At 43.0% G+C, this 26,719-nt stretch overlaps 1 protein-coding gene across 4 annotated transcripts in view; it reads left to right on the top strand.

Moving 5' to 3' along the window:
- The window catches only part of VPS8 (VPS8 subunit of CORVET complex), a 162,893-nt gene that overhangs the window by 31,634 nt on the left and 104,540 nt on the right, over positions 1-26,719 (top strand). For all 4 annotated transcript variants that reach the window (XM_078779782.1, XM_078779777.1, XM_078779774.1 and 1 more), the window contains exons 6-17: positions 890-944; positions 3,594-3,718; positions 6,403-6,489; positions 13,896-13,963; positions 19,354-19,507; positions 20,039-20,098; positions 20,322-20,429; positions 21,006-21,086; positions 21,172-21,375; positions 22,700-22,774; positions 23,123-23,158; positions 23,474-23,564. In XM_078779782.1, the coding sequence (XP_078635908.1) occupies positions 890-944; positions 3,594-3,718; positions 6,403-6,489; positions 13,896-13,963; positions 19,354-19,507; positions 20,039-20,098; positions 20,322-20,429; positions 21,006-21,086; positions 21,172-21,375; positions 22,700-22,774; positions 23,123-23,158; positions 23,474-23,564 (1,144 nt within the window). The remainder of the gene's footprint in view (positions 1-889; positions 945-3,593; positions 3,719-6,402; positions 6,490-13,895; positions 13,964-19,353; positions 19,508-20,038; positions 20,099-20,321; positions 20,430-21,005; positions 21,087-21,171; positions 21,376-22,699; positions 22,775-23,122; positions 23,159-23,473; positions 23,565-26,719) is intronic.

Here is a 26,719-nt window from a genome sequence, read left to right as displayed (position 1 = left end):
CATTACAACGGTTTTTGTTATCCTCCCCTCACTTGCCCATATGTGGAGCTCAAAGTTTTGATCCCTGGATTTGAAAACCTTCAAATCGGTTTATCTTTTTCTAGGTTGAAAGAAGTCCATCTAAAACACCATAAATCGAGAGATCTCGCAGAGCTGCTCATTTTAACTTGTACAAGTATCCCTAATTGTCCTTATGGACGCAAATCCAGTCAACGAGAGGGTGTTCTCGGAGGGCTCAATACAATTTAAATAGTTAATCCTGCTTCTTTTTGCTTCTCTGTCTCAAGAGTTTGCCCTTTTCACATTCAAAATGTAGCTTCGAATTAATTTTGTGTTTTCCGTAGATACATGGATACATGGATTAATGTTTTCCGTGGATACATGAAGAAATGGCCTGAAGAAAGAAAATATTAGTTTTTTTTTAAATGTGAAAATTCATCTTTTTAAAAAAAAAGGAATTGTTGTCAACGAATAAATGATGAAGTGTATTTAAAATTGAGATTGTATGTCACAGTTGCCAATGACGAGGCGAACAACGCTTAAAATCATACCAACTTCCCACGTAAATCCCCATGCTTCCCACCTAAAGCAAAAGTTGAAAGATATTCTACCAGAAATGACCAAATATCAAATTTTGAGTTAAAAATAATGTTTTGTTTTGACATCTGTGACCCTAAGTCCCCACCCTCTGGGGCATGAACCGGTGGTTGCATCAAAAAAAAAACTGATTGAAAATGCGAAGCGTCCACATGATTAAAGGAATACACCGAGTTAGAACTTCATTGTATTTCCTTGCTGTTGACTAGAAATTCCCCATAGAGGAACAGGAAATACACAACATGAGAAAAAAATAAAACCTGAATACTTTTTATTCCATTGTGCTGTGCAGACAGTTTCAGAAGTGATTGCTGTTGGCACAGCACATGGCCTGGTTTTGGTGTTTGGTGAGTTTTTTTTTTTTTCCCTGCTTGTCCATCATATCACTTGGTTTCCTTTGGTTGCTCGGTGCTGCAAGGTGTCTTTACTAACCCTATTTCCTTCAGTGACCACGAGCAGGAACCCCACAGAACATCCATGGAATATATGTTGTGACTAAGTCCTCAACTCCCCTCTCTCCAATATCAACCCCTCACACCCCTCCTCCCAAAACCCGTCATCCACCTCCCTTCCCAACCTTCAAACCAGCCGCACACCACAACTCCTTAACTCCCCCCCCCCCCCCACCCCCCTCTCACCGAAGGTACCCAACCTATCCACTCCCCTTCAAAGTATCAACCCATCTTTGATCCCTGCCCCAACTCCATATCCTCCTGTCCTCCTCTCGCTCTTAAAAGCAAAAGGGCATTCTTGCATCGATCATTTTATATATGTAATATTGTCACCACAATCAGAGTTTGAATTAGTCTTACTTGGAACCTCCTTATTACTCATCAAAAAGCTTAGTATTTTGGTGTATTTTGTGTCACTGACAATCTTTCGAATTATAGCATACTAGCTGAATTCACCCAGCGTTGCTCGGGTTCTTTTTGAATGAATTTAATCTTCTGTACATAGGTCTGACGTGAGCCCAGTATCAGTTAGTACTCAACGATTCCTTGTTCTTTCTTCTGTCGGGCCCCGCGAGAGAGAATTTTGAAAGCATGTGTTGCAATCAGTCAGGTATTCCTATTAAGTGCATAAGTTGTACTTAAAGAGAATTTTGAAAGAAGAACAAGATTTATTGCGAAATGGGCTCAGACCGGCCGAGGCGGCCTCGACCGGCCTCGCAACCTCGCCTATAACCTTCCCGGGGCCCGTTCCGACATTAAAAAAAAAAAATTCAGAGGTTTCCTCCTATCTTTCACTGTTCAGGAGATTAGCGCGTGCAGATTAACCCTGGTGTTGGGCTAGCGGCTAGGGTGCCGGCTTAGGATCCAAGGATCCTGGGTTCGAATCCCGGTCTAATCGCTGAATTAACACCAGGGGGGTTGACTCAGCCTGTCATCCTTCCGAGGTCGGCTAATTGAGTACCAGTTCACTGGTAATTCCCTGTTTGTCGTTAAAGGCGGCAAAAAGGGTTGGCGTCAGGAAGGGCATCCGGCCGTAAAACATTGCTTAAGGGGACCGAAAAACAACAACAACCACGGTTCCCAAAAAAGGCCAACCCCCGCTTTGCGGGGGAAAATGGCCTCTAAAGGTGGTTATTTTATTTTTTATATAGACAAACAAACAAACAAAAACTTTATTTTATATATATATAGATAGAAGATAAAATATAAATATATAATAAATAATATAAATATAATAATATAATAATAATAGAAGAAAAAGATTTATCACGTTTGGTAAACGTAAATACAAAAAATAAAATGTGTTTTTAATTCATACCAACCCTTTTTTGTTGCCTCTAACTTGCCACATGTTTATTTACTTAACATCTGTCAATTACATGTTCATTCACATGTGAAATTGTTTGTAAAACTATTGTTTGGGTGGGTGGAGGTTATGTATAAAACCAAAGGTGGGTGGAGGTTATGTTTTCACCGCTGTCTGTCTGTCTGTCTGTCTGTTTGTCTGTGAACACGATATCTCAAAGTTGTGGACAGGTTGGGTGTGCGACCAGGATGAATTTATTTGATTTTGGTGAAGATCTGGATTTGGATAATATAATTTTAGCGATTCTTCACCTTTGAGTGGCAGGGCTAAAATGATATATAACATGAAATCTCAAATATTTGTGGATGGATTCGGCCGAAACTTTGTGGACAGGTCGGGTGTGCAACAAGGAAGAATTGATTCGATTTTGGTGAAGATACAGATCCGGATTCGATATTTAAAAAATTTTTATTTTATTTTATGTGATTCTTCACCATTGAGAGACCGGACCAAAAATTATATATAGCATGGTATTTCAAAATGTTGTTGACGAGTTATGGCAAAACTAGGTGGGTGAGTTGGTTAGATGACAAGAACAAGCTGATTCGATTTTGGTTCAGATCCGGATCCAGATCTGGCCTATCAGTGGGATACAAAACATAATTTGTTTAGCCTGGCAGAGGTATACACTCTACCGAGTGCCATTAAGTTTTGTTATGAGAATATGGAGAAGCCAAATTAATAATTTTGTCAAAAGGTCAAAGGTCAGTGTCACATAAAATCCTCACTTTTCATCCCATCGACCTGAGATTTTAGGAATTTCCATATTGGGTCACAATTGGTTCACTGATCAAAAACTAGAAGGCGATCGGTTTTTTCTTTTTTTTATCAAAAGGTCAAAGTTCAAGGTTGTATAAAATTGTCAATTTTCATCCGATTGATTTGAAATTTGAGCATCGTTTGTATATTGGGTCACTGAAGCCTATTTCTTTTGAGATCAAAAGGTCATGGTCGGCTAAAATTTTCAGGTGTTTTTGTCATGTTTAGCATACGGAAGAAGTATGAATACAAGGCAGATGAGGACGGGTTTTGCATCTTCAGTTGCTTTCTTGTTAGCTTTTTGTTCCCCACCTCCCCCTTTCATCTAAGCCATGCCAAGTAATCTTTGTGGAAATGTTGGCATACATGAGCATTGAGCATTCCATTAATAGGATAACAATTACATGTTGTCTTCACAGACCCTCAGCAAATTTTGAAAATGTCCTTGGGGAGCTTGTCTACTGGAGCACAGTATGGTTCTGTGTCTGCTTTGAGTATCAACAACAACTGCTCTCGCCTCCTAGTTGGACACGCACATGGACAGGTATTATATACACCTTGTGGGGAAAACATGGTTGAAAAAATGTATTTTTATTTTTTGATAAGACTTGATATAAACTTTGGCAAATCCACATGGCCACGCATTGCTTTTTTATAGGTTGGTTGAACAACCTTAAACTTGGCTGAGAAACATTAAACATCATTATATTGTTCTCAATGTTAGGCATAAATTGCATTAAAATGTAGGAAATGGAAGGAGATTAATTCGTAAAGTATGAGGTTTGATAATTGCTGACATATTTTTTTATGAAATTATGAAATCCACATCATCCATGAACCCTGTCATGTCATTCATACTTTCATAATATGTTAATAATGTGCAGTTACTGTGTTCAACATTTGCATATTCGTGGTGGTGTTTATCCATCCGTATCATTTGCTTTGTATAATTTTCGAATACGGTATTAATTATAGTGATAATGATGTATATTGTATATTATGATATTCTAAGGGGTCAACTAGGTATGCTTATCTCATTTGACATGCTGCTGTTTCTGCTCCCTTCTGTGATCTTGACTGTTTGGACTTTGTCTAATTTGATTTGGATGGGTTTTTAAAGCTAAAACTATCTTTTTGCATGGCAAATGCAACCATCTTGCTGCCTTAAAGCTTGTACCATGCCTTGTCTTGTTCCATGCCTCATCAGAAAGGTCTTTGATGGGGGAGTGTCATGGGAATATTTCCAAGGTTTTACATTGCACTGGTTTGAGATAGTATGGTCGCGCGGCCGTCTTTGATTAACATCAGACGGTCACGGATCGCGAAGGCCTTAACCCCTGAAGCGAAAACTCAATGGCGGACTCCGGAACCAAAAAGCTACACCAAAGCGTCCCCACATGACAGATTTCAGAAACAGGACGAGGGAATGTGAATTAAGGAAAAGAACACGTCATGTAATTGTGAAATGTGGTGTGAGCTTATCTGTCTGTCGTCTTGCGTCCCCAAGCTCCGCCGCACACCACGAGGCCCCTCGCTCCAGCACCACAATAACGCGAAGGCCCGAGCCAACACCCACTCCATTCGCACACGAAGCCCCAAAGCAGGAAAAGCACCGCGCGTCCAACGCAGGCTAGCGGCTCCAAGCGAGGTCGATCTTCACACACGATCGGTCTGCGACATCCCAGTCAGCTCTTCCGAAGCAAACGTGCAAAAAGCAAGCGAACTCCACTCGGGCTATGACTCAATGAGAAGAAGAGAAGAGAACAAAAATGTCCAAGCACCCAGCGAGACCCAAGGAGACCGCAAGAGAGAATGCCAGAGCCGCTATAAACTGCCAGAGCTGTGTAGGACCAAGAAGAGAAGAGAAAATGTCCAAGCACCAAGAGAGTGAACAAGAGCACGAACCGCGAGAGAGTCTCCAGACCAACTCGTATCCAACTTTGCTGCTGCTCCAAGCCAAGCGCAAATCCAACTTCGCTCTCTCTCTCTCCCTCTCTCTTTCTGTCCTTTGGCGCGCGCTAATATAACCTGGCTGGTGACGTCAGCCTTGGCGCGCTACCAACCAGCGACTTCCACCGAACCTTCCAGCTTCACGCCTCCCGCACTCGTTGGCTGGAGGTTCGTGCCTAGCACGCTGACCAATCACAGGCCCGTAGCGTGGTAATAGCTCGTGCTACTCAATGTTCCTAGGCCGCCGGAGGTGTATAGGCAGCGGCCATCATCATCGGCGGTGTCCTGGCCTGGTTTCTTTGCCAGTTCCTTCTGAAGTCATTTCAGGGAAGGGAGGTATTTAGTGTTGCACTAAGGAGATCCTAACTAAGTGTCGAAGTGGTTGCGGTGCCAAAAGAGACAAAGGTTTGACTACCAGGTGTGGACACACAGGGGCGTTATCTTTTAATCCCTAACTCTACTTATCACTCGAACATCCTGGTATGCTCACAGGTATACATCTTACCCGACAAAACGCCTACACATGAAACTTGTTACAAGGTAGATTCCTTACCGTGATAGACGAAGCACGTTACCTATTCAGATCTAGCTGGCTCTACATATCACTACCCTACCGACATAACAGTATTTTAGTTTTACATATGGTAAAATAGGCATGGATACATGAATAGTTAGGGTTTGCTTCTTGCCCATTGCCAAGGTTACCTCACTCGGGTCCCAATACTGTATAAGTAAGTTAACTGTTAACAATGGACTATAATATCTTGAGACTGTATTATCCCCTTTGTACAAGGATCAGATAGATAAGAGTAGATTTGATTATTATTATTATTTACATGGTATTAATTTATAAATAGTGATTTATGTTGAAATAATTGGCATTATAGCATGAGTTCTTTCCCAGGTAATTAACCAATTGGTCATTTTGATTGCTTGGAAATCTGGGTCGCATAACACCTCCATGACCGGTTATGGTGGTTGGTCAGGGTGTGGAGGGGGGGGGGGGAGGTTGGGGGGGGGAGATGGGTGTATGCCATTAAGCCACTCCCCTCAGTAGGTGTGGCTTTAACTTGGTGTGGGCTCGACCCCTGTGCATGTGACGATATAAGAGAGAGCATTAAGTTTTCTAAGTGTGCCACCATCCCTCGCTTTGGACAATCAACTGTGCATTTGACACCCAACTGATGTTGTGCACTATAATATGGCAATAAATAGCATAAAATGATGACATTATCACTGTGAACTCTCCTTGAGTTTATGCACCTGAGTATGTTTCAGATCACAATGTGGGACCTGCTCAACGGCAAACTGTTACGGCTCATCATAGATGCTCACCCACCAGGGAATGCCATTTTGCACATCAAGGTAAGTTATTTTGTGCAGTTTGTTCTGAACCTGCATGTATAGTCATAATAGCTTTTATTTTTAACAGTTCATTCATTTTTATTATGTGTATTGGGGCCATAGGCAGTAAAAATGGTGTTTATTTCCGAGTAATGTTTGCTGTTCTAAGTTGGCTAGAACTTCTGTCTTTTCTCATATCTCTCCTTTAACTACAGTTTAATTGGCCTTCCACTGAGCTCAGCTCCCATAAATTGGATAGCGATACAGTATGGTAGTTTGAGGTTTAATGCAAAAGAGAAACAAAATAGTGACATCGAAAGACCACTGTCACAGGTGTATACTTTTGAGGCATGTATATTGCATACAGATTCTAGTAGAGTTCAGGACACGGACATATTCTGGGCATTTGACACAGTCTGGCATCCTGCTCTCCTTGCCAAACTTTCTGCTTGAGGCATACGATGCTGCCTTCATATCTGGCTCTCTGACTGCCTCCACTTACAAGTCAATTTGTGGCTATCGATGGACAGCAGCTGTCCCACTCCCTGCTGATATGGAATTAATTATATTGTGGTCTGACTAATGGACCATGTCCTTCAATCATGGCACATTCCATTCTCACCATGTCACTCTGGATGGATTGTAAAGCAAACTCAACTACCTCTTTTTTTTTTTTCTTTTTTTTAAATATACTCAGAGGCAAAAGTTATTGTGACATGGAATTTTTTCATTGGTAATCTTGTGAATGAATTTTTGGATTTGAACCAGAGAAAGAGTGTGTTAAAATGGTCGAAGAAACGCAACCAAGCAGTTGTTGTTCGAATTGCATGAAATTTGCAAGAAGCATGACATATTCGAGAAAAATGGCCAGCAATGTTCACTTTAAAAGGCCAGACAACCAGACGCTTATCATTTCCACTCAATGCAGTCTTAAGAAGTGCAGAAGTCAGAAAAACACCTCTATTCATCGTTTTGGAATAAGTTCGACATGCCACACCTCGGGGAAAATGACAGACGGAGAGCTATAGGTATGCTTCAGTCTGGTACCTCGCAGCGTGATGTTGCTCGTCGATTCAACGTCCATAGAAACACCATTTGGCACAGCTTCACCGAGCTGACGGTAGGACACGTGTCTACAGGTGCACAGGTGAACGTTACATCAGGCCATGTGTTCTGGAAGGGGATCGTTTTGGAGGTGGGGGCGTTATGATCTGGGGTGGGATAACAGCTGCAGCAAGAACGCCAATGATTCTGATTGAGGGGAACTTGAATGCTGTGAGGTACCGAGACGAGATTTTGCAAATGGCCGCTTTACCGTTTTTGCAACAGAACGGCCCTAGAGTGACGTTTCAACACGATAATGCCAGACCACACGTTGCTCGAGTTGTACAGCAGTATCTTAATCAGAACAATGTTAATGTGCTACCCTGGCCTGCAAGATCCCCTGATTTGTCACCCATTGAACACGTCTGGGATGAAATGGAGCGACGTTTATGACGTCATCCGAATCCTCCAAAAACGCTGCAGGAACTCCACCAAATCCTTCCTCGGATATGGAATGATCTTCCCAAGGACTTTCATCGACGTTTAGTGGCCTCAATGAGGCGAAGGTGCCAGGCCTGCATCAATGCACAAGGTGGACACACTCGCTACTGACTGTGTGAACTTGCTTGTGAACCCCCTCTTGTGTTGTGGCTCATTTGCATATGCCAGGTGCACTGTTCTTATGGACTGTTGATCGTTACCATACCTTGAAACATTTGTCTTTCCATGTAATAACATTTCATTCGCGGCAGTAAAAGTTTAACACTGATTCTGTTTGTTGTTTGTGTGTCACAATAACTTTTGCCTTTGAGTATAGAAGATCGAGGCTCATGTAAGAGCTAACATCAATCAAAAAAATTAAAAAACGGACACACAAAACATACAATAAAGGGAGTGGGAGACAAGATTGGGAGAGAGAGGGCAGCGCACAAGTACAACAGCAGAGAACAGGGACATCGGAAGATCTGTGGGAGGGCTTGGGCGTGGGGGGGTGGGGCGGGGGTGGGGGGAGAGGTAGTAAAACACATGGATTATGCTAGAACTTCCAGGAGAGAAGTTAGCACTGTATTTCAAAAAAAGTGGATCTGGGGGTGAATTAACGGGGTTAGAAGAGATCAAGGTTCTGGATGGGGGAAGATAAGAGATGGTGGTGAACAGCTGTTTTAAAGACCTGGAGGGAGGAGTGGGATTTAAGAGAGTGAGGGAGTTTGTTCCAGAGGCGGGAATAAAGAGGAATGAAGGATTGAAGGAGTGAAGGTGAGCAGAGAGTCTTGATTTTGGCAATTTCACCAGAAGAGGGTTGCTGGCAGATCTTGTGCGACCTGTAGGAATATTTGGGGGACAGAGCACAGATAGAGCTGGGGGAGATAAGCTGGATAGGAGTCGGTAGAAGACAGAAAGACCACCTACCTTCCTGCGGTGAGTGAGTGAAAGGCCTTCGGAGTTGGCTTCATCGTGGCAGATTCCAATGATTCTGAAAGCTTTGGTTTCAACAGTGTGAAGCCGAGCTAGGTGTGAGGCAGGAGCACCAGTCCAGAGGGGAACTTTCTTTCAACGATTAGCCCCATGCAAAGGTTCAACCTCTTGAATTAACTAGAACGGCACTTATAGACCATATAGTCTCACCTCACACGTTCATTCTGAACAAAAACATCGTTAACTGAACGTGCTACTATTATGGCCCATATATCCATCCGTATCATCCATGAACCCTATTGTGTCACATAGTTTCTTGGCATGGGTTATGAACATCACAAATTTAATTCTTCACTCACAATAGGGTCTTAGATTATATGAACTTTTAGGTTTTTGGATAAAGATTCCAATTCAACCAATTATGGCTGAAATACCACTTCATCGATGACATCAGTGTTTTAGGGAAAAAAAAAAAATTTAAACTGAAAAATAAAGTCAGATTTTTCTTTTGGATTTAATATTTTTTTGTTCTATGGTGCCTAAGCCTTTGTAGCTACGTGAAAGGTGTTTTAGACACCTACAAAAAAATGGAAAAGAAAACTGATTTTTTTCAAAATGCCAACAGGATTAGAACATCACTGGGCAATGCCGGGTACTCCTGCTCGTACAGGAATAAATGAATAACACCCCAATTTCCTTTAACCATGGCATTTGTTTGTTCTGACAAAAATACTGAAACCTCCATAGCTATTGGTTGATTGAATTTTAAAAAAACTTAAGGGGGCCCGACACTTAGTATTGCCCCAGGGCCCATTCTGGCTCCCGCGGCCCTGCATGTGACCAGATCCTCAGCTCTGATTGGTGTACGTTTGTGAAGGACATACATAGATACATGCATATGTACAGTCACGTGAAAAAGTAAGTACACCCCATCTAAAGTTTTGACTTTTTCAATATACAGACTTGGCATTTAATATGGAATATTTTTTTTTTCTTGACTTGGGGTTACTTTCTGAACTCGGTATATCAATCTGGTGAGTTTCTTTTACGCTTCGGTGATTTCATTGTTAAAAGAACCATGTCACTGATTGTCTGTCCCAGCAAGAAGTCAATAACAGGATTAATATCACAGGTGGCGTGACAAAATGTACGGACAGGTACATTTGACGATTAGCTTCACAATCGGGTATATAGGGGTTGTTGCGTTCTGTATTAGTGGAAAACAACTGCTGCACGTCTACAAAAGTTATTGCCGCTTCCCCTGGAGATGGTCCGTCAACTCGACAATGCTGTTTGTCATTTAGTGGTGGCTTTACGAAATTCCGGCATGAAACAGCGTGCTATTGCTCGGCAGTATGGCATCATTCAAGGTCAGGTGTCAAAGATCCTGAAACGAAATGCTCAGAGGGGTGTCCCTACTCCAATACCGAGGTCAGGACGTCCCCGCAGAACCACAAGGAGGGATGATCACCAGCTGCACCGGTTAGTCCGCAATGGCCGTACCAAGTCAGCTAATCGGCTTCGGGCTGAGTGGCAGCAACTGACAAATGTGCCTGTATCCAGAAGGCTAGTCAACCAACGACTGGTTCAAGCAGGCTATCGTGCCAGGCGTCCCCTGAGAAAGCCACGTCTGACCAGACAACACCGCCAGCGTCGATTGCAGTGGGCCAGAGAGCACCGTCAATGGCAGCCAGGACATTGGAATCACGTGATCTTCAGTGATAAGTCTACGTTTCTGGTGTATCGTCAATATGGCCGCGTCCGAGTGCGGAGACAAGTGCATGAAACCTACAACGAAGATTGTATAGTGCCAAGAGTCCATGCTGGAGGTGGTGGGGTGACCGTTTGGGCTGCTTTTCATGCAGGGGGCAAAACTGACCTGGTTGTTCTGAATGGAAACCTGAACCAGTTCAAGCACAGGGCCATTCTGAAAGAAACATTGCTTCCATTTGTTCGTGCAGCCTGTCGAGGAAACTTTGTCTTCCAAGATGACAATGCATGGCCTCATCATGCTCGCATGATCCAACACTTTCTTTCTGACCGTGGTGTAGAGCATATGGAGTGGCCTGCCATGTCCCCGGATATGAATCCGATAGAGAACTTGTGGGCAGAATTAACGCGTCAAATCGACAACTTGGACCAGCAGCCGACCTCTGTGCGTGAATTGCAGCAGACTATTGTAACTGCATGGCAAGCGATTCCTGTCCAAACCTTGGCAAATCTCGTGAACAGCATGCCTGAATGTGTACGTGCTCTCCTGAATGCTTGTGGGGGTTACACGAAGTACTGAACTGTAATTTTACTGTCCGTAATCCCATTCGTAATTTAACTTTTGTTTTTGTTTAAATTTTTTTTTGGCTAATGTGCAAAATAAAGAGATACTTCTGGAAAACGCACAGAGGTTTAACACAGTACTGTCCGTGAATTGAGTTCCATATCAGTTTACATCACTTTCAAGGATCAATTTACTTGCTTCGAAATGTCAAATGTGGTTTTTGTTTCTTTTAAAGGTCACATTAACAAAATCTAAAATAATTTCAACATAATTCCAATGAACTTTTGGTTCTAAGACATCTTGAAAAGTAAGTTCACCCCCACAAAAAAAATATTCCATATTAAATGCCAAGTCTGTATTTCAACATTCAGCTATTTGATCTTCATTTCAACAATATTGAAAGATAAAGGTGATATATTATAACAAATATCATGAAGCATTTACATTTTGTAGTCCATTGTATAATTTAAATAAACATAAATGCAAATTTCGCATGTGGAAAAAGTAAGTACCCCCTTGGCTCTAATAGGTGGTATTGTCCACTTTGGCACAAACAACCTCAAGTAGGCGTTTCTTATAACTGTCTACCAGTCTCTGACATCGAGTGGGATAAATTTTTGCCCACTCCTCCATGCAGAATTCTTTCACCTGTGCGATGTTTGAGGGGTTTCTTGCATGCACAGCTCGTTTCAAATCCCCCCACAACATCTCGATGGGATTTAGATCCGGGCTTTGACTTGGCCATTCCAGAACCCTCCATTTCTTTCTTTTCAGCCATTCCTTGGTGGATTTACTGGTATGTTTAGGGTCGTTGTCATGTTGCAAGCTCCACCTTCGGTTGAGCTTCAACTTTCCGACAGATGGCCTCACATTATCCTCAAGCACCCCTCTGGTACAATGAAGAATTAATGGTGGATTATATGATGGTGAGCTGCCCAGGCCCTGATGCAGCAAAGCTGCCCCAAACCATAATATTTCCACCACCATGCTTTGCAGTTGGTATCAGGTTCTTGTGGTCAAATGCTGTCTTTGGTTTTCGCCAAACATGTCTTCTGGTACTGTGGCCAAATAGCTCTACCTTTGACTCATCTATCCAGAGCACATTGTTCCAGAAGTGCTGGTCTTTGCCTCCGTGTTCATTGGCAAACTTTAGTTTTGCCCTGATGTTCTTTCTGGACAGCAAAGGTTTCCTCCTGGCACACCTCTCATGTAGATGAAATTTGTGCAGCCTCTTTCTAATGGTAGACTCGTGCACTTTGACATCAACAGTGGCAAGAGCTACCTGTAGGTCCTGTGATGACATTCTGGGGTTCTGAGAGACCTCTTTCAGCATCTTGCAGTCCGCTCACTGGCTGAATTTGCTGGGGCGGCCTGGTCTGAACAAGTTGGCAGTTGTTTGGAATCTTCTCCACTTGTAGATGATCTTCCGGACAGTCGAATGATTGATTTGAAATTGTTTGGAGATCTTTTTAAATCCCTTCACAGACTCGTAGGCATCTATAACCTTCTTTCTGAAGGCCTCAGAGAGCTCTTTTGATCTAGGCATGGTGACGCCGCACACTTCAACAACAAAGAGCAAACAAAACGAAATGTCTGAGGTTTAAATAAGACAGGTTCCTCCAAGATCCTCTCTAACGATGTTCTAATCATTTGCACCTGAGGTGGTGCACCTGATTCTAATTTTAGGTATTTGAAGTAGTGATAAATGTAGGGGTGTACTTACTTTTTCCACATGCGAAATTTGCATTTATGTTTATTTAAATTGTACAATGGACTACAAAATGTAAATGTTTCATGATATTTGTTATATTATATCACCTTTATCTATCAATATTGTTGAAATGAAGATCAAATAGCTGTATGTTGAAATATGTTTAAAAAGTCAAAACTTTAGGGGGGTACTTACTTTATGGGGGTACTGGGTGTACTTACTTTTTCACGTGACTGTACATATGGACAAATAAATACTGTTCTAGATGGCTTTGCCCTATGGGCTGTGCCATAAAAATTTAAAATGGTGGGGTGGTGGGGAAGTTAATGGTGGGGTGGTGGCAACCAACTAAAAAAATATAAATGGTGGGGAAGTAAATATGAAGCGGTGTGGAAAGAAGTAATTTTTAAAACAGTGGAAGGATACGATACTGCCAGGCTAAGAACCTCTGACCCATGTTATTCTGCCGCACTTGTGCTCCCTATGAGACGTGGCCTGCTCTTACATGTCCTCCCAGTCACTCACTCACTTCGCTCCTCACTCTGCCTACTTAAGCTCTTCTGGACTCTTTTGGCTTTGGCTGGACGTTCTTTGTGTAGCTCGATTGCAGGTGGATCGAGAGTTTGGTGTTGTGGCTTAATTGTGCCTGTGCTGTACATTGGATAATGTACTTCGTGAGCCCTTCTGCTTGCCCAGAGTGCTTCCTGCTTTTGTTGTAAAACCCTCTGGCAATGCAGGCACAACTCTGGCTTTGCACCTCATTTTCAAGTCATTCACCTGATATCATGGTGCTATCTATTGATGAAAAGTGTAAAGTTTTAAGGCATACAAGGATGGTGAACCAAATATGATCAATGTCTGAGCTTGATGTTTAGTTGTAGTTTGACATTCAGTCATTTGTTGTAGTTTTACTTTTGTTACTCAGCCTACGTTAGATAGTTTCTCGTATAAGTTGATTTGTTTGGCTTTTGTGTGTCTCAGTTCACAGATGATCCAACGATTGCAGTTTGCAATGACAGTGGTGGTTCTGTGTTTGAGCTGAACTTCAGGTAAGGTACTATTTGGTGTGTTAGAGCTGTGGATAAATGTACAAAACACCAAGGAGTTTTGATAATAGTAGGTTCAACTGACATATGTATTGAAAGGACTTTGCTGCAATTAAGATAACCTCGCTTGTTTTTGCACTTGACGTGTTTATTAATTAATAATTATGCTGAAAATAATTAATAATTTGATACAGGTAACGCATCAGGTTACATACATTTGATACATCGATACAAATGTGACGTATTGAATACGGTACCTCCTCTGTTCCAGTTCAATGCAGTATTTTGCTTTAAAAATATAATGCACATACCGAAGTTCCAGGTACCTTTAGAGATCATAGTGTCACCAATCAGTTGGTGACAACGAGGGTTTTGGAATTGGTCGATTCTACCGGATTCACTTCTGCAGTCTTGGATTGCTGCAAGTGTGTGCTGAAAGACTTAGTTGGTTCACGAGTTATCAAACAGAGTGACTACTATATTCGTCATGGGTGTGTGTCTGTGTGTCTGTCTGTCCGCAGCATAACTACCCGATGATATCATCCAATCTTGATGAAACTTGAGTGGGAGGTTGATATCATGATCTAGTTGTGTGCTGCCTAGAGTGGGCGTATTGCGCCCATTGTGGGCGGAGCCACGCCCGAAAAAGATGTATTTTTAGGGGGTAATCGAGTTTAAGCTACATCTTCTCCGAGGGGTTTGGTGGAATCTGACAGGGGTTTCGGTATTTGGTTAGGCCATTGTCATGTGTCTAGCCCCACGGAGCTCGATTTTTTATTTTCGCCCCAAGGTCAAGGTCACAAGGTCACGAAATTGAGAAAAGTCGATTTTTGATGGTTTTATTACATTGTTCGCTTCCTGATAGGGTGAAATGTCGTACATGATCTTATATTATCACATACATCATGAAATACAAGTTTTCCAACAAATTTCAGAATCTTCGACCTTCGACCTTTGACCTTTGAAGGTCACAAAGGTCAAATTTTCAAAGTTGTCGGAATCAAACCTAATTTTCGGTATTGTGCCGCTAACTAACCTCATAACTGATTATACATTATTTTCTATCTCATTTCAAGGTCAGTAACCTTCGTTTTGACATTTCTGGGCCTGGCCTGTCCGGGCCTGTTTCGGTTATAGTCCGTCCTTTGTCATTGAATACCACTCGCTCGTGAACCATCATCGTCTCCTGACTTGTGTTTAGTTAAATTGGTTGATATGATTTAAAACGTGTTTGATTTAATTTGTAGTATAACATCCAAAGCAGAGGGTCCCATCACAGTTTATCAATACGTATCTGGAGGAATGTATTTTCACACCCATTTGGTGATTTAGTGTCCATCCGGAGGATGCCAGGCAGACCAGGGGGGCAGAGCTTCTTGTAAGGAGTTCAAATAACTGAGTGGATTTAAAGATTATTTTAATTTGATTTCAATAATGGTCCACTTAGCAGCTAGCATGAAGACAGAGGGAAAATAGCCACACATGTATGATGCTTAAAGAAAGGTTTAGTCATATAATGAACGCCAAAATAAATGCCGTTTTTTGGCATTTTGGTAAACACCCTGCTATTCGCGGGGGATACATTCTTGGAAAATGCCGCGAATTGCGAAGCCACGACTTGCAGGGCATTGTTTCAATGGAAAAAGGAGGGATAGGTTCCCGAGTCGCAAAAATCCGAAAATAGAGAGGAACAAACCGTGAATGGGGCGAGGCAAAATCCGCAAATGTTGAGGTAAATCTGGATCGTCTGGACAACCCTCCCATCTACATTCTCAACAAACCACTCCAAAAAGTTTTGTCACAAGCTTTTGGGTCTCACTATCTGCCATGATCTTTCCTGGGAAAACCACATTTCCAAGCTGGCCTCCAAAACTAGTCGCCGACTGGGCATCCTCCGTCGTGTGAAGTCCTTCCTTGGCACACCTGAGTTCCTCACCACATACGAGGCTTTCATCCGCAGCTCGATGGAACACTGTTCTCCCGTCTGGGCTGGTGCTCCTGCCTCACACCTAGCTCAGCATCACACGGTTGAAGCCAACACTTTCAGAATCGTTGGAATCTCTTGCGATGAAGCTGACTGAGGGCCTTTCACTCACTCGCTCACCACAGACAGGTTGGTGGTGTTTCTGTCCTCTAGCGACTCCTCTCTGACCTTGCTCCCCCAGCTCTGTCTGTGCTCTGTCCCCAAAATATTCCTTCAGGTCGCACAAGATCTGCCAGCAACCCTCTTCTGGTGAAACTGCCAAAATCAAGACTCTCTGCTCACCTTCACTCTTTCATTCCTCTTTTCTCCCACATCTGGAACAAACTCCCTCACTCTCTTCAATCCCACTCCTCCCTCCAGGTCTTTAAAACAGCTGTTCACCACCATCTCTTCGCTTCCCCCATCCAAAACCTTGATCTTTTATACCCCCGTTATTTCACCCCAGATCCACGTTTTTGAAATACCGTCTTCTTTCCTTGAAGTCCTAGCAGGGTCCATTTATTTTTACCTCTCCCACCCCTCCCTTCCCCTACCCCCTCCCCCCAAGCCCGCTCCCTCCCACAGATCTCCCAATGTCCCTGTTCTCTACTGTTGTACTTGTGTGCTTCCCCCTTTCTCTCCCCCTCTCTCTCCCCATCTCGTCTCCCGCTCCCTTCATTATATATTTTATGTGTCCTTTTGTTTTTTTGTGATTAATGTTAGCTCTTACACGAGCCTCGATATTGTATTTTAAAAAAATTAATAAATTCATCCCGAGAATGTCGACGATAATCCGCGAAGGTCGATGAAGGTCACGGAAATGGCAATGTAAACCCCGTGAATGTCGATGAAAATACCGGAAATGGTGAGGCAAATCCCGTGAAGGTCGATGAAAACCCGTGAATGCATGCCATGCCAGTTTCAATGGGGAAAAGGAAGACGGCTAATTGCACTAGTATGTACTGTGAAGTGTTTTCATTCTGTACAGTACCTCGCGGGGATGATGTGTTATGCAGCTGAAGGAACATCCCGCAAAGCTCTCGATTATAGTGCGGCTAAAATTCGTGGCCGCGAAAGCCATGAAAACGCAAAGCATACAGCAGTGAAATGTACGAGTAGAAGCAGGTCAAGCTCGTGGCTCGTAGATGTTTTTTTGCGTATGTCCAGCTGCTTTATGCATGGCTGGTGAAAGATGGGTTTTATAAACTAGCACCGGTACCCGCCCCATGGGCGGGGCTTCAATTGGGAAGCCCAAATGAAAAGGCAAAATATCAGAAATTGAAGGCTTTTTTATTTTAAACGATTCATATAAACATCCGCTGAATCATGTCACATGCAAATCATCAAAATCTAAACAGTACATGGTGCCCATTTTGAAAAAAGATTGAATTCTGTAAAACGGAAGCGGCCGCTACACGTCTTTCTCAGTCGCACGTTTATGTGTGAAGAGTGCGCACCGAATCTGTAACACGAAAGCGGCCGCTACACCTGTTTCTCAGTCGTTTTGCACACGCTTCCGTGTTACTTCAGAGCTGCACGTTTATATAGGAAGAGTTCGTCAGGAGTCGATCTACTCTCTCCTGGTACGGAGAATTTCAACAAAAGCCACATTACTGTTCATATCGGTAAATTCTTTCAGGTACCTTCAAATGGACAGACAGACGGACATTTGGTGAATTATAGTAAGATGTATCAAGCTAGCGGCTTGTGAATTGTTTTTTTTGCGCCCCTGAAAAACCACGAATTTGTGGAACATGGCCGCAAATAGGAAAAAACCCTGCGATTTCACAGAACACGGCCGCAAATTGAAATATAACCGCAAATTTGTGGGACACTTTTCTGCAAATATAGAAACGGGTCGCATTTTATCAACAGCGAATATGCAGAACCCGCAAAAAGCGGGGTCCGACTGTATTATGGAACAATGAACGCCAAAACAACCTTAATAATTAATAACGTTAATTATAATTTATATAACTTTCCGGGCCACCACATGCCTTACGGGGGAGGCAAAATAAAAAGGCATGAATTAATGACATAAATGGGATGGGGGGGAGGGGAGGAAGCATGGAGGTAAGTACCAAATAAGGAACCAAATGGAAGAGTGAATGAAGTGCTGATGCAGTCAGGGTTAGGTTAAGGTGAACACTTCCTCCCCCACACTCACTCCCAGGTGATGCATCCCTGGTGACTGCTTAGCACATAGCACGAAATGCCTCCCCTTCCCCTCCTCCCTCTACCCCATTCAGGCCCCACAGGCAGGCTGGGTGACCCCCTCCCCCCTCACCCTATAGTGAGTTCGCTGCGCTGCCTTGTTTTATCCACGTTATTTCTCCAGCTACAACCCATACATGTACAACCCATACATGCCATGCTCCTCTGCTCTTCACACTTCTGCTCGTTTTATTCCCTCCATGGGTATCCACCCCCTGTGAAATCACAGCAGCCTGTCTTGGTTCTCCCAATTAGTGTCTAACATGACATATGTTAGGGCTGTGACTGACAGTTGGCCAGTGTGTCTCTCCTATCATGCAGGAATATTAAAAGGAAGCGGGAAAAAAATTAGAAGGAAAATAAGGGGAAGAGTGAACTAAATTTAAGTACATAAAACTAGAGAGTTCAGCAGTGTTTAAGTTTTTAATTTGATTGGAATAAAATAATGATTTTAAAAGTATTTATAAAAGAAATTCCGGAGGTTTACCACAGTTGATGCAACATCTTTTGCACCACCTTTTTGAACACGTTACATTAGTTCTTCATGCTTGTTATTTGTGTCCTTCATGATGTCTTTAAACACAGTAAGTTTCCTGTTTGGAATGATTTTCAATTTGTCTGACTACCAGACAAACAGACAGACTAAAAAAGGTATTTCGCTGCTCTTTTATCATGTGCGATCGGGTCAAATGCAGAGTCAAAGTACTTTTATACTGCAGGTTTTGCCGATTTGTGTTCAAATTAATAAAACATTCAATTGAAATCGAGTTGATGCTAGATCATAAATGGACGTTTGTAAACGGAAATTGGATGAACAGCAGACAGAACTGAACCTATTGATCAACGCCATTTTTTGCCAAGCATGTGCAGAGCAAAAATTTGCCTGCCAGCTTTTCTAAATCAATAGTGCACTTGCTGGATAACTTTCATTTATAAACATCTTACACTGAAATCTATGTAAACACAAATAAACGACCTCTGCATAGTGTGTAAACACATAAAAGCAATTGCTCCACATGTTATACAAGCATATTAAATATTATCTTCATTGCTTTGCGGAAACGAAAGGCTTGCATTTTAATCAAGATTCTGGATGGTTACACAAACGTGTTGGAGTGCTTGAGTGTGCTTACTTTATATTAGTTCATTTAGCTAGGAATATTGGTACGTAGATTACCGTTTGTTTGATAGCTTGCCTGTCTGTATATCATTCAAGGCGCGTGCTCGGTGTACGCACATGCGAGTCCCGATGCATCTTCAGTGGTGCCAAGGGTGAAGCCTGTTGCATCGAGCCTGTTCGCAGTCCTCCACATTCCAGTGGCCATGCAACCTCACCTTGCCTGCTGCTTGCTCTGGCATCCCTCACCAAGGTCCTAATGATTCAACAATTTAGTTTCTTACATTTGAACAAAGAAATGTTTTTTGTCTTTATTGATGTTTAACCCTTTCCGGGTTTGATGTTTCCGGCAAACCCCCGCTCTTGCAGGGAAAATGGCCTTAAAATGCCTGTTGTTGTTGTTGTTGTTGTTGTTGTTGTTGTTGTTGTTGTTGATGATGTTTAACCCTTTAGCTCTTACACGAGCCTCGATCTTGTATACAAAAAATATATATATTTTTATCACCCTCCGTTAGTCTGGCGGGATATCTCAAACCCCTGGCGATGTTACTAACCATGTCCAAAGCCGTACTAACGGAGGGTTAAGGAAAAGTTTCTTTCACCTCATTCGCCACTTGCATGAAATGGCTTTGGGACATTGGACTCTGGATTATAATGTATGGTAGATATAGTTAATCACTTGTGGAAATCAGCTGTTCTGATTCTCATTGTGGAAGTCATTCATTGTTACTTTATTAATGGCATTGTGTCGTCCTGTGACATTGATTGGCTGGTAATACCACAGGTGCTTGTCGTGACCTTGAAACCAGCACTTCGGGTGTTGTTGTCAGTGTCTTATGGCAAGGTGAGACTGCCATGATATCATAATACTGCACTTCAAATATACCTTTTTCTGTATTGATTGAAATGATGAAAACCTTGCTCGAATTTATTGAACCAATCTGCTTGCTGGTCTTCTGGCAAGCTGTGGTTATGATGTTAAGGTATTTGTACCGAAACACATTGTGGATTGGTCTCTATAATTGCCGTGTGAAACATACAGTATGGGTTCATGATTGGTTTTGCAGCCATCTCCTGCCAGTGTGCCGCTTCTAGCCTGGCAGATGGTGTGTGCTCGTGGTCGAGTTGAGCCCCTGCTTGCCTTCTGCCGAGGACACATTGTTCACTTTTTCTTGGTGAGCTCTGAACTTCTGGTAGGGTGTTCAGAGGAGGACTGTTAGTGAGATTATAGTGCGAGGCTGTAAATCACTTTATTGCATGATAGTTATGTCCAGCTTTTACCCCCTACCTCCTCTTCCTCCCTCCACCCCCATCCCTACACCCCCCTCCCGCCCCCCAATATTATTTTTTATGCCTCCTGCGACTTAGTTGTGTTTTCATGTTTGTCTCCATCCGTCCGTGATAGACCCTGAGATCTCGGATCAGAGCTTGCATCACATGAATGTAGTTTGTTGTCTCATCACCTGATGTGTGCCAATAAATTAATTGCAGATTTTCCCATTATGCCGAATAAATGTGCCAGAAACAAATTAGATGAAAATTGTTTTTCATGCTGTCAATTAATTTTAAATATATGTTATTAAAACGGAGGAGCTATAATTGTAGGATATGTCCAGATATTACTTATTCGGGTTCTGAGATTTCATGTATTAGTTGTTCAGCAGAAAAAGTTTGGTCAGAAGGATGTTTGTTTATGGCGTGCTCTTTGACCTGCACCTGATGAAGCTTGTTGATGTGTGCACGTGGTGCAGGCCGACTGCTCTTCACCAGACGAAATCAGTTTTGGCAAGCTGCGTGAGCTCAGTTTGCCGTATGATCTGATTGGCTTGCAGGTTAGTTCAGTTGATGCCACAGAGTTTTAGCCACAAGATAATTATTTTTCACTCAAAGCTGCTGATTATGTAATTGTCCTGACAGTGGGTAACCTCACGTGTGCTGGCTGTCCTGGACTGCCATGAAAGGCTGCATGTGATTGAACGTGTGCTCTCGAGGGACGGTGGAACAGAAGGGGTGATGTGCATGGAAGATCTGCAGATGCTGGACCTGGAGCGTGTTGCTTTGGTGTACAACAGCAGCCATTTTAAGTCTTTGGCAACTGGTGGTAACGTGAGTCAGGCCTTGGTGAGTGTAGCTGTGGATGGAAATAGGTTCGGATAATTGACTTGTACATGGAAATAAATGTTTAATTGTGGAGCTGTGGAAGTTGCTGGTAAGGTGAATTGAAATGTCTTGAGCACTGTGGCGGGTAGGTCAGAATTACACAACCTCAACCTTAGAGGTTGACTTTCCTTGCATCTCCTGGAATACATGCATTCCTTGCATCTCCTGGAATACATTGCATCTTTTGGAATACATGCTGGAATACATGGCATGTATTGCTATAAAATCTGACAATTTGTCCACAGCTTATTGTGCTTTAAGCCTGCTGTTGGGTTAACGGTTAAGGTGCCTGGCTGAAGATCTAAGGGTCTTGAGTTTGAGCCCCTGTCGTGCCACTAAAATAACACCAGGTGGGCTGACTCATCCTGTCATCCTTCTGAGATTGGTAAAATGAGTACCAGCTTATTAGGAATCAGTCGGTCTTTCTGAGGTCAGTAAAATGAGGACAAAGTTATCAGCTTACTGGGAAGAATCAGTCATTCGAGTGTCCTGTGTCGGAGTAACGAACCATCCAGGATTGTGCCCCTGAGCCAAGGAAAGACTACCTCGGCAGCCCTATACATCTATAGATGTGATAGGAGTGCTTTCTGTTGTTGTTCTTGTTCGTATTATTACCTCCGCCACCGAAGGTGGATGGAGGTTATGTTTTCATCCCTGTCTGTGTGTTTGATTGTCTGTCTGTTTGTCTGTCTGTGAACAAGATATCTCAAAAAATTGTGGACGGATTCGGACGAAATTTGGCAGAGAGGTTGGGTGTGTGACAAGGAAGAATTGCTTCAATTTTGGTGAGGATCCAGCTCGTATAATTTTTAAAGTGATTCTTCACCATTGAGTGATAGGGCTAAAATGATATATAGCAGGATATCTCAAAAGGTTGTGGACGGATTTGGACGAAACATGGTGGACAGGTTGGGTGTGTGTCAAGGACGAAACTACTCGATTTTGGTGAAGATCTGAATATGCATTCGGATACGAGAATTATTTAATTTTAAGTGATTCTTCACCATTGAGAGATCGGGTGAAAAGCGATATATAACATGATATTTAAAAAATGTTATGGACGAGTTATGATTAAACTTGGTGGACAAGTTGGTTCGGTGACAAGAACAAGCCGATTAGATTTTGGTTCAGGTCCGATTCCAGATCCGGCCTATCAGTGGATACAAAATATAAACTGTTCAGCCTGGTGGAGGTAAGCGCTCTACCGAGTGCCGTTCTCGTTATTATTGTTTGCAATCTGTTCTCAAGCACCATTAACCAATCGCCCTGTGCTGTAATTTTTCAGGCACTTGTGGGGGAGAGGGCATGTTACCAATCAATATGCAACTACAGTATTCAGATCTTCTTCCTGGGACTCAAGGTGTGTTGACAACCCATTCTTTATATTGCATTTTAAGGTTTATTTAGCAAAGTTTGTTGAAGAAATATTTTGCTAATACTGTAATTTGCTTTGGGAATGCGTCACCTTGTCAAATATGTCATTTTACATCGAGGATGGCTAGTTGACAGTTTTATCTTCTGCGCTGTCTGATTCTGGATCCAGTTAATTGTGGAATATTATTTGTCTTCAAGCATAGACGCTGTATCATGAAGCATACCTATTACATACTCGATCTGGGTTTTTATTGTCTATTTATGTAGACCTGCTGATTCTCACATTTATGAATAAAATTTGTTTGTACTGCATTTGATATCTGTCTACCCACAGGCTGTCCACATTCTCAGTCTCACCACCTGGAAGGAGGTATGCCAAGTAACTGGAAAATGAATGAATGTGTGAATTTGTTGGCCGAGGTTATTTTGGGCACTTATTGGCCAGAGAATGTTGTTTGCTCCTTTTTGAAATGACATGGGTTGTTGTGAATGGTATGATTATACTGGTACCTTCAATTGCATTGTCACTAATATATGGGAGAGATATGTTAAATGTTGATATTATGGCCATAAATCTGTCAAGTTACCTACTGTACCACATACTTTAAAACAAAAACAATAGAGTGCTGAATGAGTATAGACCTCATTATACCACCACTGACACTAATCCCATTTGCTTACATAGCGGATTGACCTTTTGGTGCACCGTGAGCACTGGCAGTGTGCTCTCGAGCTCGCCTGGACCTTCTACCAGGGTACCGCCAGAGCTGTCTATGGTGGGTCATGACACAAGTGGCCTTGCTGCTCAGTCAGAATGTTCTCCTTATTGACACCTAAAATGATAGTGTTTGCTAAATGCTGAAGACATATGTGCATTTTGGGGTGGAGTAGGAGGGGACTTATAGCTCCCTACCTTTTATTTGGGGATGGAGTATGAGAAGGGGACATATCCCTCCCCTTCCACCTGCAACAAATGTAAATAAATTTCATCCTGGTCACAAAAATATGAATTAACTATCTGGAAGCCTGGGTAAAAATACCACGATATAAAAGTAAAAGGAAGCCATTTATTCTTGCACTGCTTGAAAGAGCTAAATCGAGGCAGTCTTATAATTTTCCAGTAGGTTTGGATTGATTTGAAGCAACTTTTACGTAATTTATAGCCTCCGAGGAGCATTTCCGTGTGGTCAGGAGGGAATAGACAGGACAGCATTAGGATATTAAATAAACTGCATAGGGTATTGCGAAGTTCCAAAATCATCATATTTCTTAACAGCAAATATATCGCGGCATATTTCTTAACGGCAAATTTTTTTTTATATTCGGGAGTGACTGAAGCAGCAGTATGTTGCCTATACACCGCCCAATTAAAATTTTTGGTCCGATTGAAAAAAATTACAATTTTCCTGTAGGTTTGGACTAATTTGAAGCAACTTTTGCGGAATACTTTTTCTCTCTGAGGAGCGTTCCCGTGATTCAGGATGGGACAGACAGATGGCATTAGCCATATGTGTAGATATATATATATATATATATATCAGTCACTATGCGACCTTCATATCATCAGTGGAGAACCGCCAGCAAGGTGTCCCATACAGCTGCTGCTGCACCTTTCTGGGAGCGATAAGCACCGCCTGCCACACGGTAACGTTATCTCTGGTATCCACTCATCATATGGAGTCGACCTGGTTGCGGTTGGGAGTTAATAATAATGGTATCTGTAATCTGGTTCTCCAACCTAATGAGCGGACAACATGACGTCATCGCCATGCATGTCCGCATTGCCTGCAAAGCTCCAGAGGAACCGTCTAGCAGTGCGTCATTACGGATTATAAATCCAGATACTGTCACAAGTGCATGCAAAACTCACAGTTACCGACCTGGTTTCGCCCTTGTTGGGGCTTCATCAGGGCAACGCAGTGAGGCTTCCATACCCTTGTAACTCTGTGAACCTTTCGGTTTTTATATCAGTCACTATGCGACCTTCATATCATCAGTGGAGTTCTTGGTCACCTCTCTTACCAAGGCCCTTCTCCCCCGATTGCTCAGTTTGGCCGGGCGGCCAGCTCGAGGAGGAGTTCTCATTGTTCCAAACTTCTTCCATTTAATAATTATGGAGGCCACTGTGCTCTTGGGAACCTTCAATGCAGCAGAAATTTATTTGTAGAATTTCCCAGATCTGTGCCTCGACACAATCCTGTCTCTGAGCTTTGCAGGCAGTTCCTTCGACTTCATTGCTTGGTTTTTGCTCTGATATGCATTGTTAGCTGTGAGACCTTAAATATAGACAGGTGTGTGCCTTTCCAAATCATGTCCAATCAATTGAATTTACCACAGGTGGACTCCAATCAAGGTGTAGAAACATCTCAAAGATGATCAAGAGAAATGGCAGGCACCTGAGCTAAATTTCAAGTGTCATCGCAAAGGGTCTGAATACTTATGTCAATGTGATATTTCAGTTTTTTCTTTTTAATAAATTTGCAAAACTTTCTAAAATCCTGTTTTCTCTTTGTCATTATGGTGTATTGAGTGTAGATTGATGAGGGGAAAAATGAATTTAAACGATTTCAGCATAAGGCTGCAACATAACAAAATGTGAAAAAAGTGAATGGGTCTGAATACTTTCTGAATGCACCGTATATATATATATATATATAGATATTGTTGCGGAACTCGGGGGTCGGCGCTCCCCTTATCAAGGGGGTGGTGGGGTTAATCCCCTTGTCTTTTTAGCTGGCCGTCCCTAGTCCTGGAAGTTATAACGTCCTTCCCAGCGTGGCGTTAGATAGGGTTTGTTAGGCCTAGGGGTTCACTACTACCTAAGTACCAATGCCGGCCGGAAACGAGGGAATAACTCCCGCTCGAACCACGGATATGATGGAAAATGCCGAGCGGATAGCAATCCGCGATCCGAGCTATTAACAAAGAGACTAAACCCGATTCTGAGCGGTTTCAATCGTGCCACGTTTACCCAATGGAAGAAGGGACGGATGCGATCGGACAAGAGGAAACCAGAGTATAGGAAGAACAAAGATGGGTTTATTAACAAATATACAAGAGAAGAGGAAACGAAAGGGATGTACAAGAGGAAGAAGAAGAAGAAGCAGCACACAGGGCAGTCTTATAACAGTCTTATTCTAATACCCCCAGACAAACACACACACTCACACGGGGATTGTATCTGGTGGATGGTCAGGTAGAGGGTCCGGTGATGGGGTCCAGGCTCCAGTCGACTCCGGTCCAGCGGGCGAGACCCGGGAAGCAGCTCCGCACGTAATTGGACGCGAGCGGACCTTATATATAGTGGGGGGGAGGCTGGTGTCCCGCAGCGTACGTAATAAATGCAAGCGAGTGCCAAACACACCCTCTCCAAGGTTCTCTTAAACAAGCGCGCCCTTCTTTCAATTGTTCTTTGATCAGCGCGCGCTCCCGACAGGGCCTTTGCAAATGTGCACTCCTGGATCAGTCCTTTCAATGCGAGCGCTGCCGTATGAGTCCTTCGAAACAAGCGCGCCTTTCCCAATTGTTCTATGATCAGCGCGCGCTCCCGACAAGTCCAATGCAATGCACTCTCCCGACCAAGTCCTTTCACAGCGCGCATTTCCCAACGAGTCCGTGAAAGGGCTTTGCGTTCGCGCTTATATAACGCGCCACGCGATCACTACGCGGGCCTCAAGGCCACGCCTGTCGGTGATGTTACATCAGCCCTGGTTGGCTGGTGAGGGCTTACCGGCCACGCCTTTGACGGCTTGTTGACAGGCCACACCTTCCTCTTGGCGTTCCGCCCCCTTTGTCCTCGGGCCTGACCGCATGGTTTATGGCGGCGCTTGAGCGAACGCTAAGGCACCGACTGTAGGGGCGCGTAATGGCATCGCTTGGAGAGGGAGGTCGCAAAATGGACGGAATGGGCCTAATCTTATTTGATTGACGC

This window comes from Myxine glutinosa, chromosome 1 (assembly GCF_964187855.1).
Source record: "Myxine glutinosa chromosome 1, kmMyxGlut1.1, whole genome shotgun sequence".
Classification (NCBI taxonomy): domain Eukaryota; kingdom Metazoa; phylum Chordata; class Myxini; order Myxiniformes; family Myxinidae; genus Myxine; species Myxine glutinosa.
This window is presented reverse-complemented; position numbering and strand designations above follow the sequence as displayed.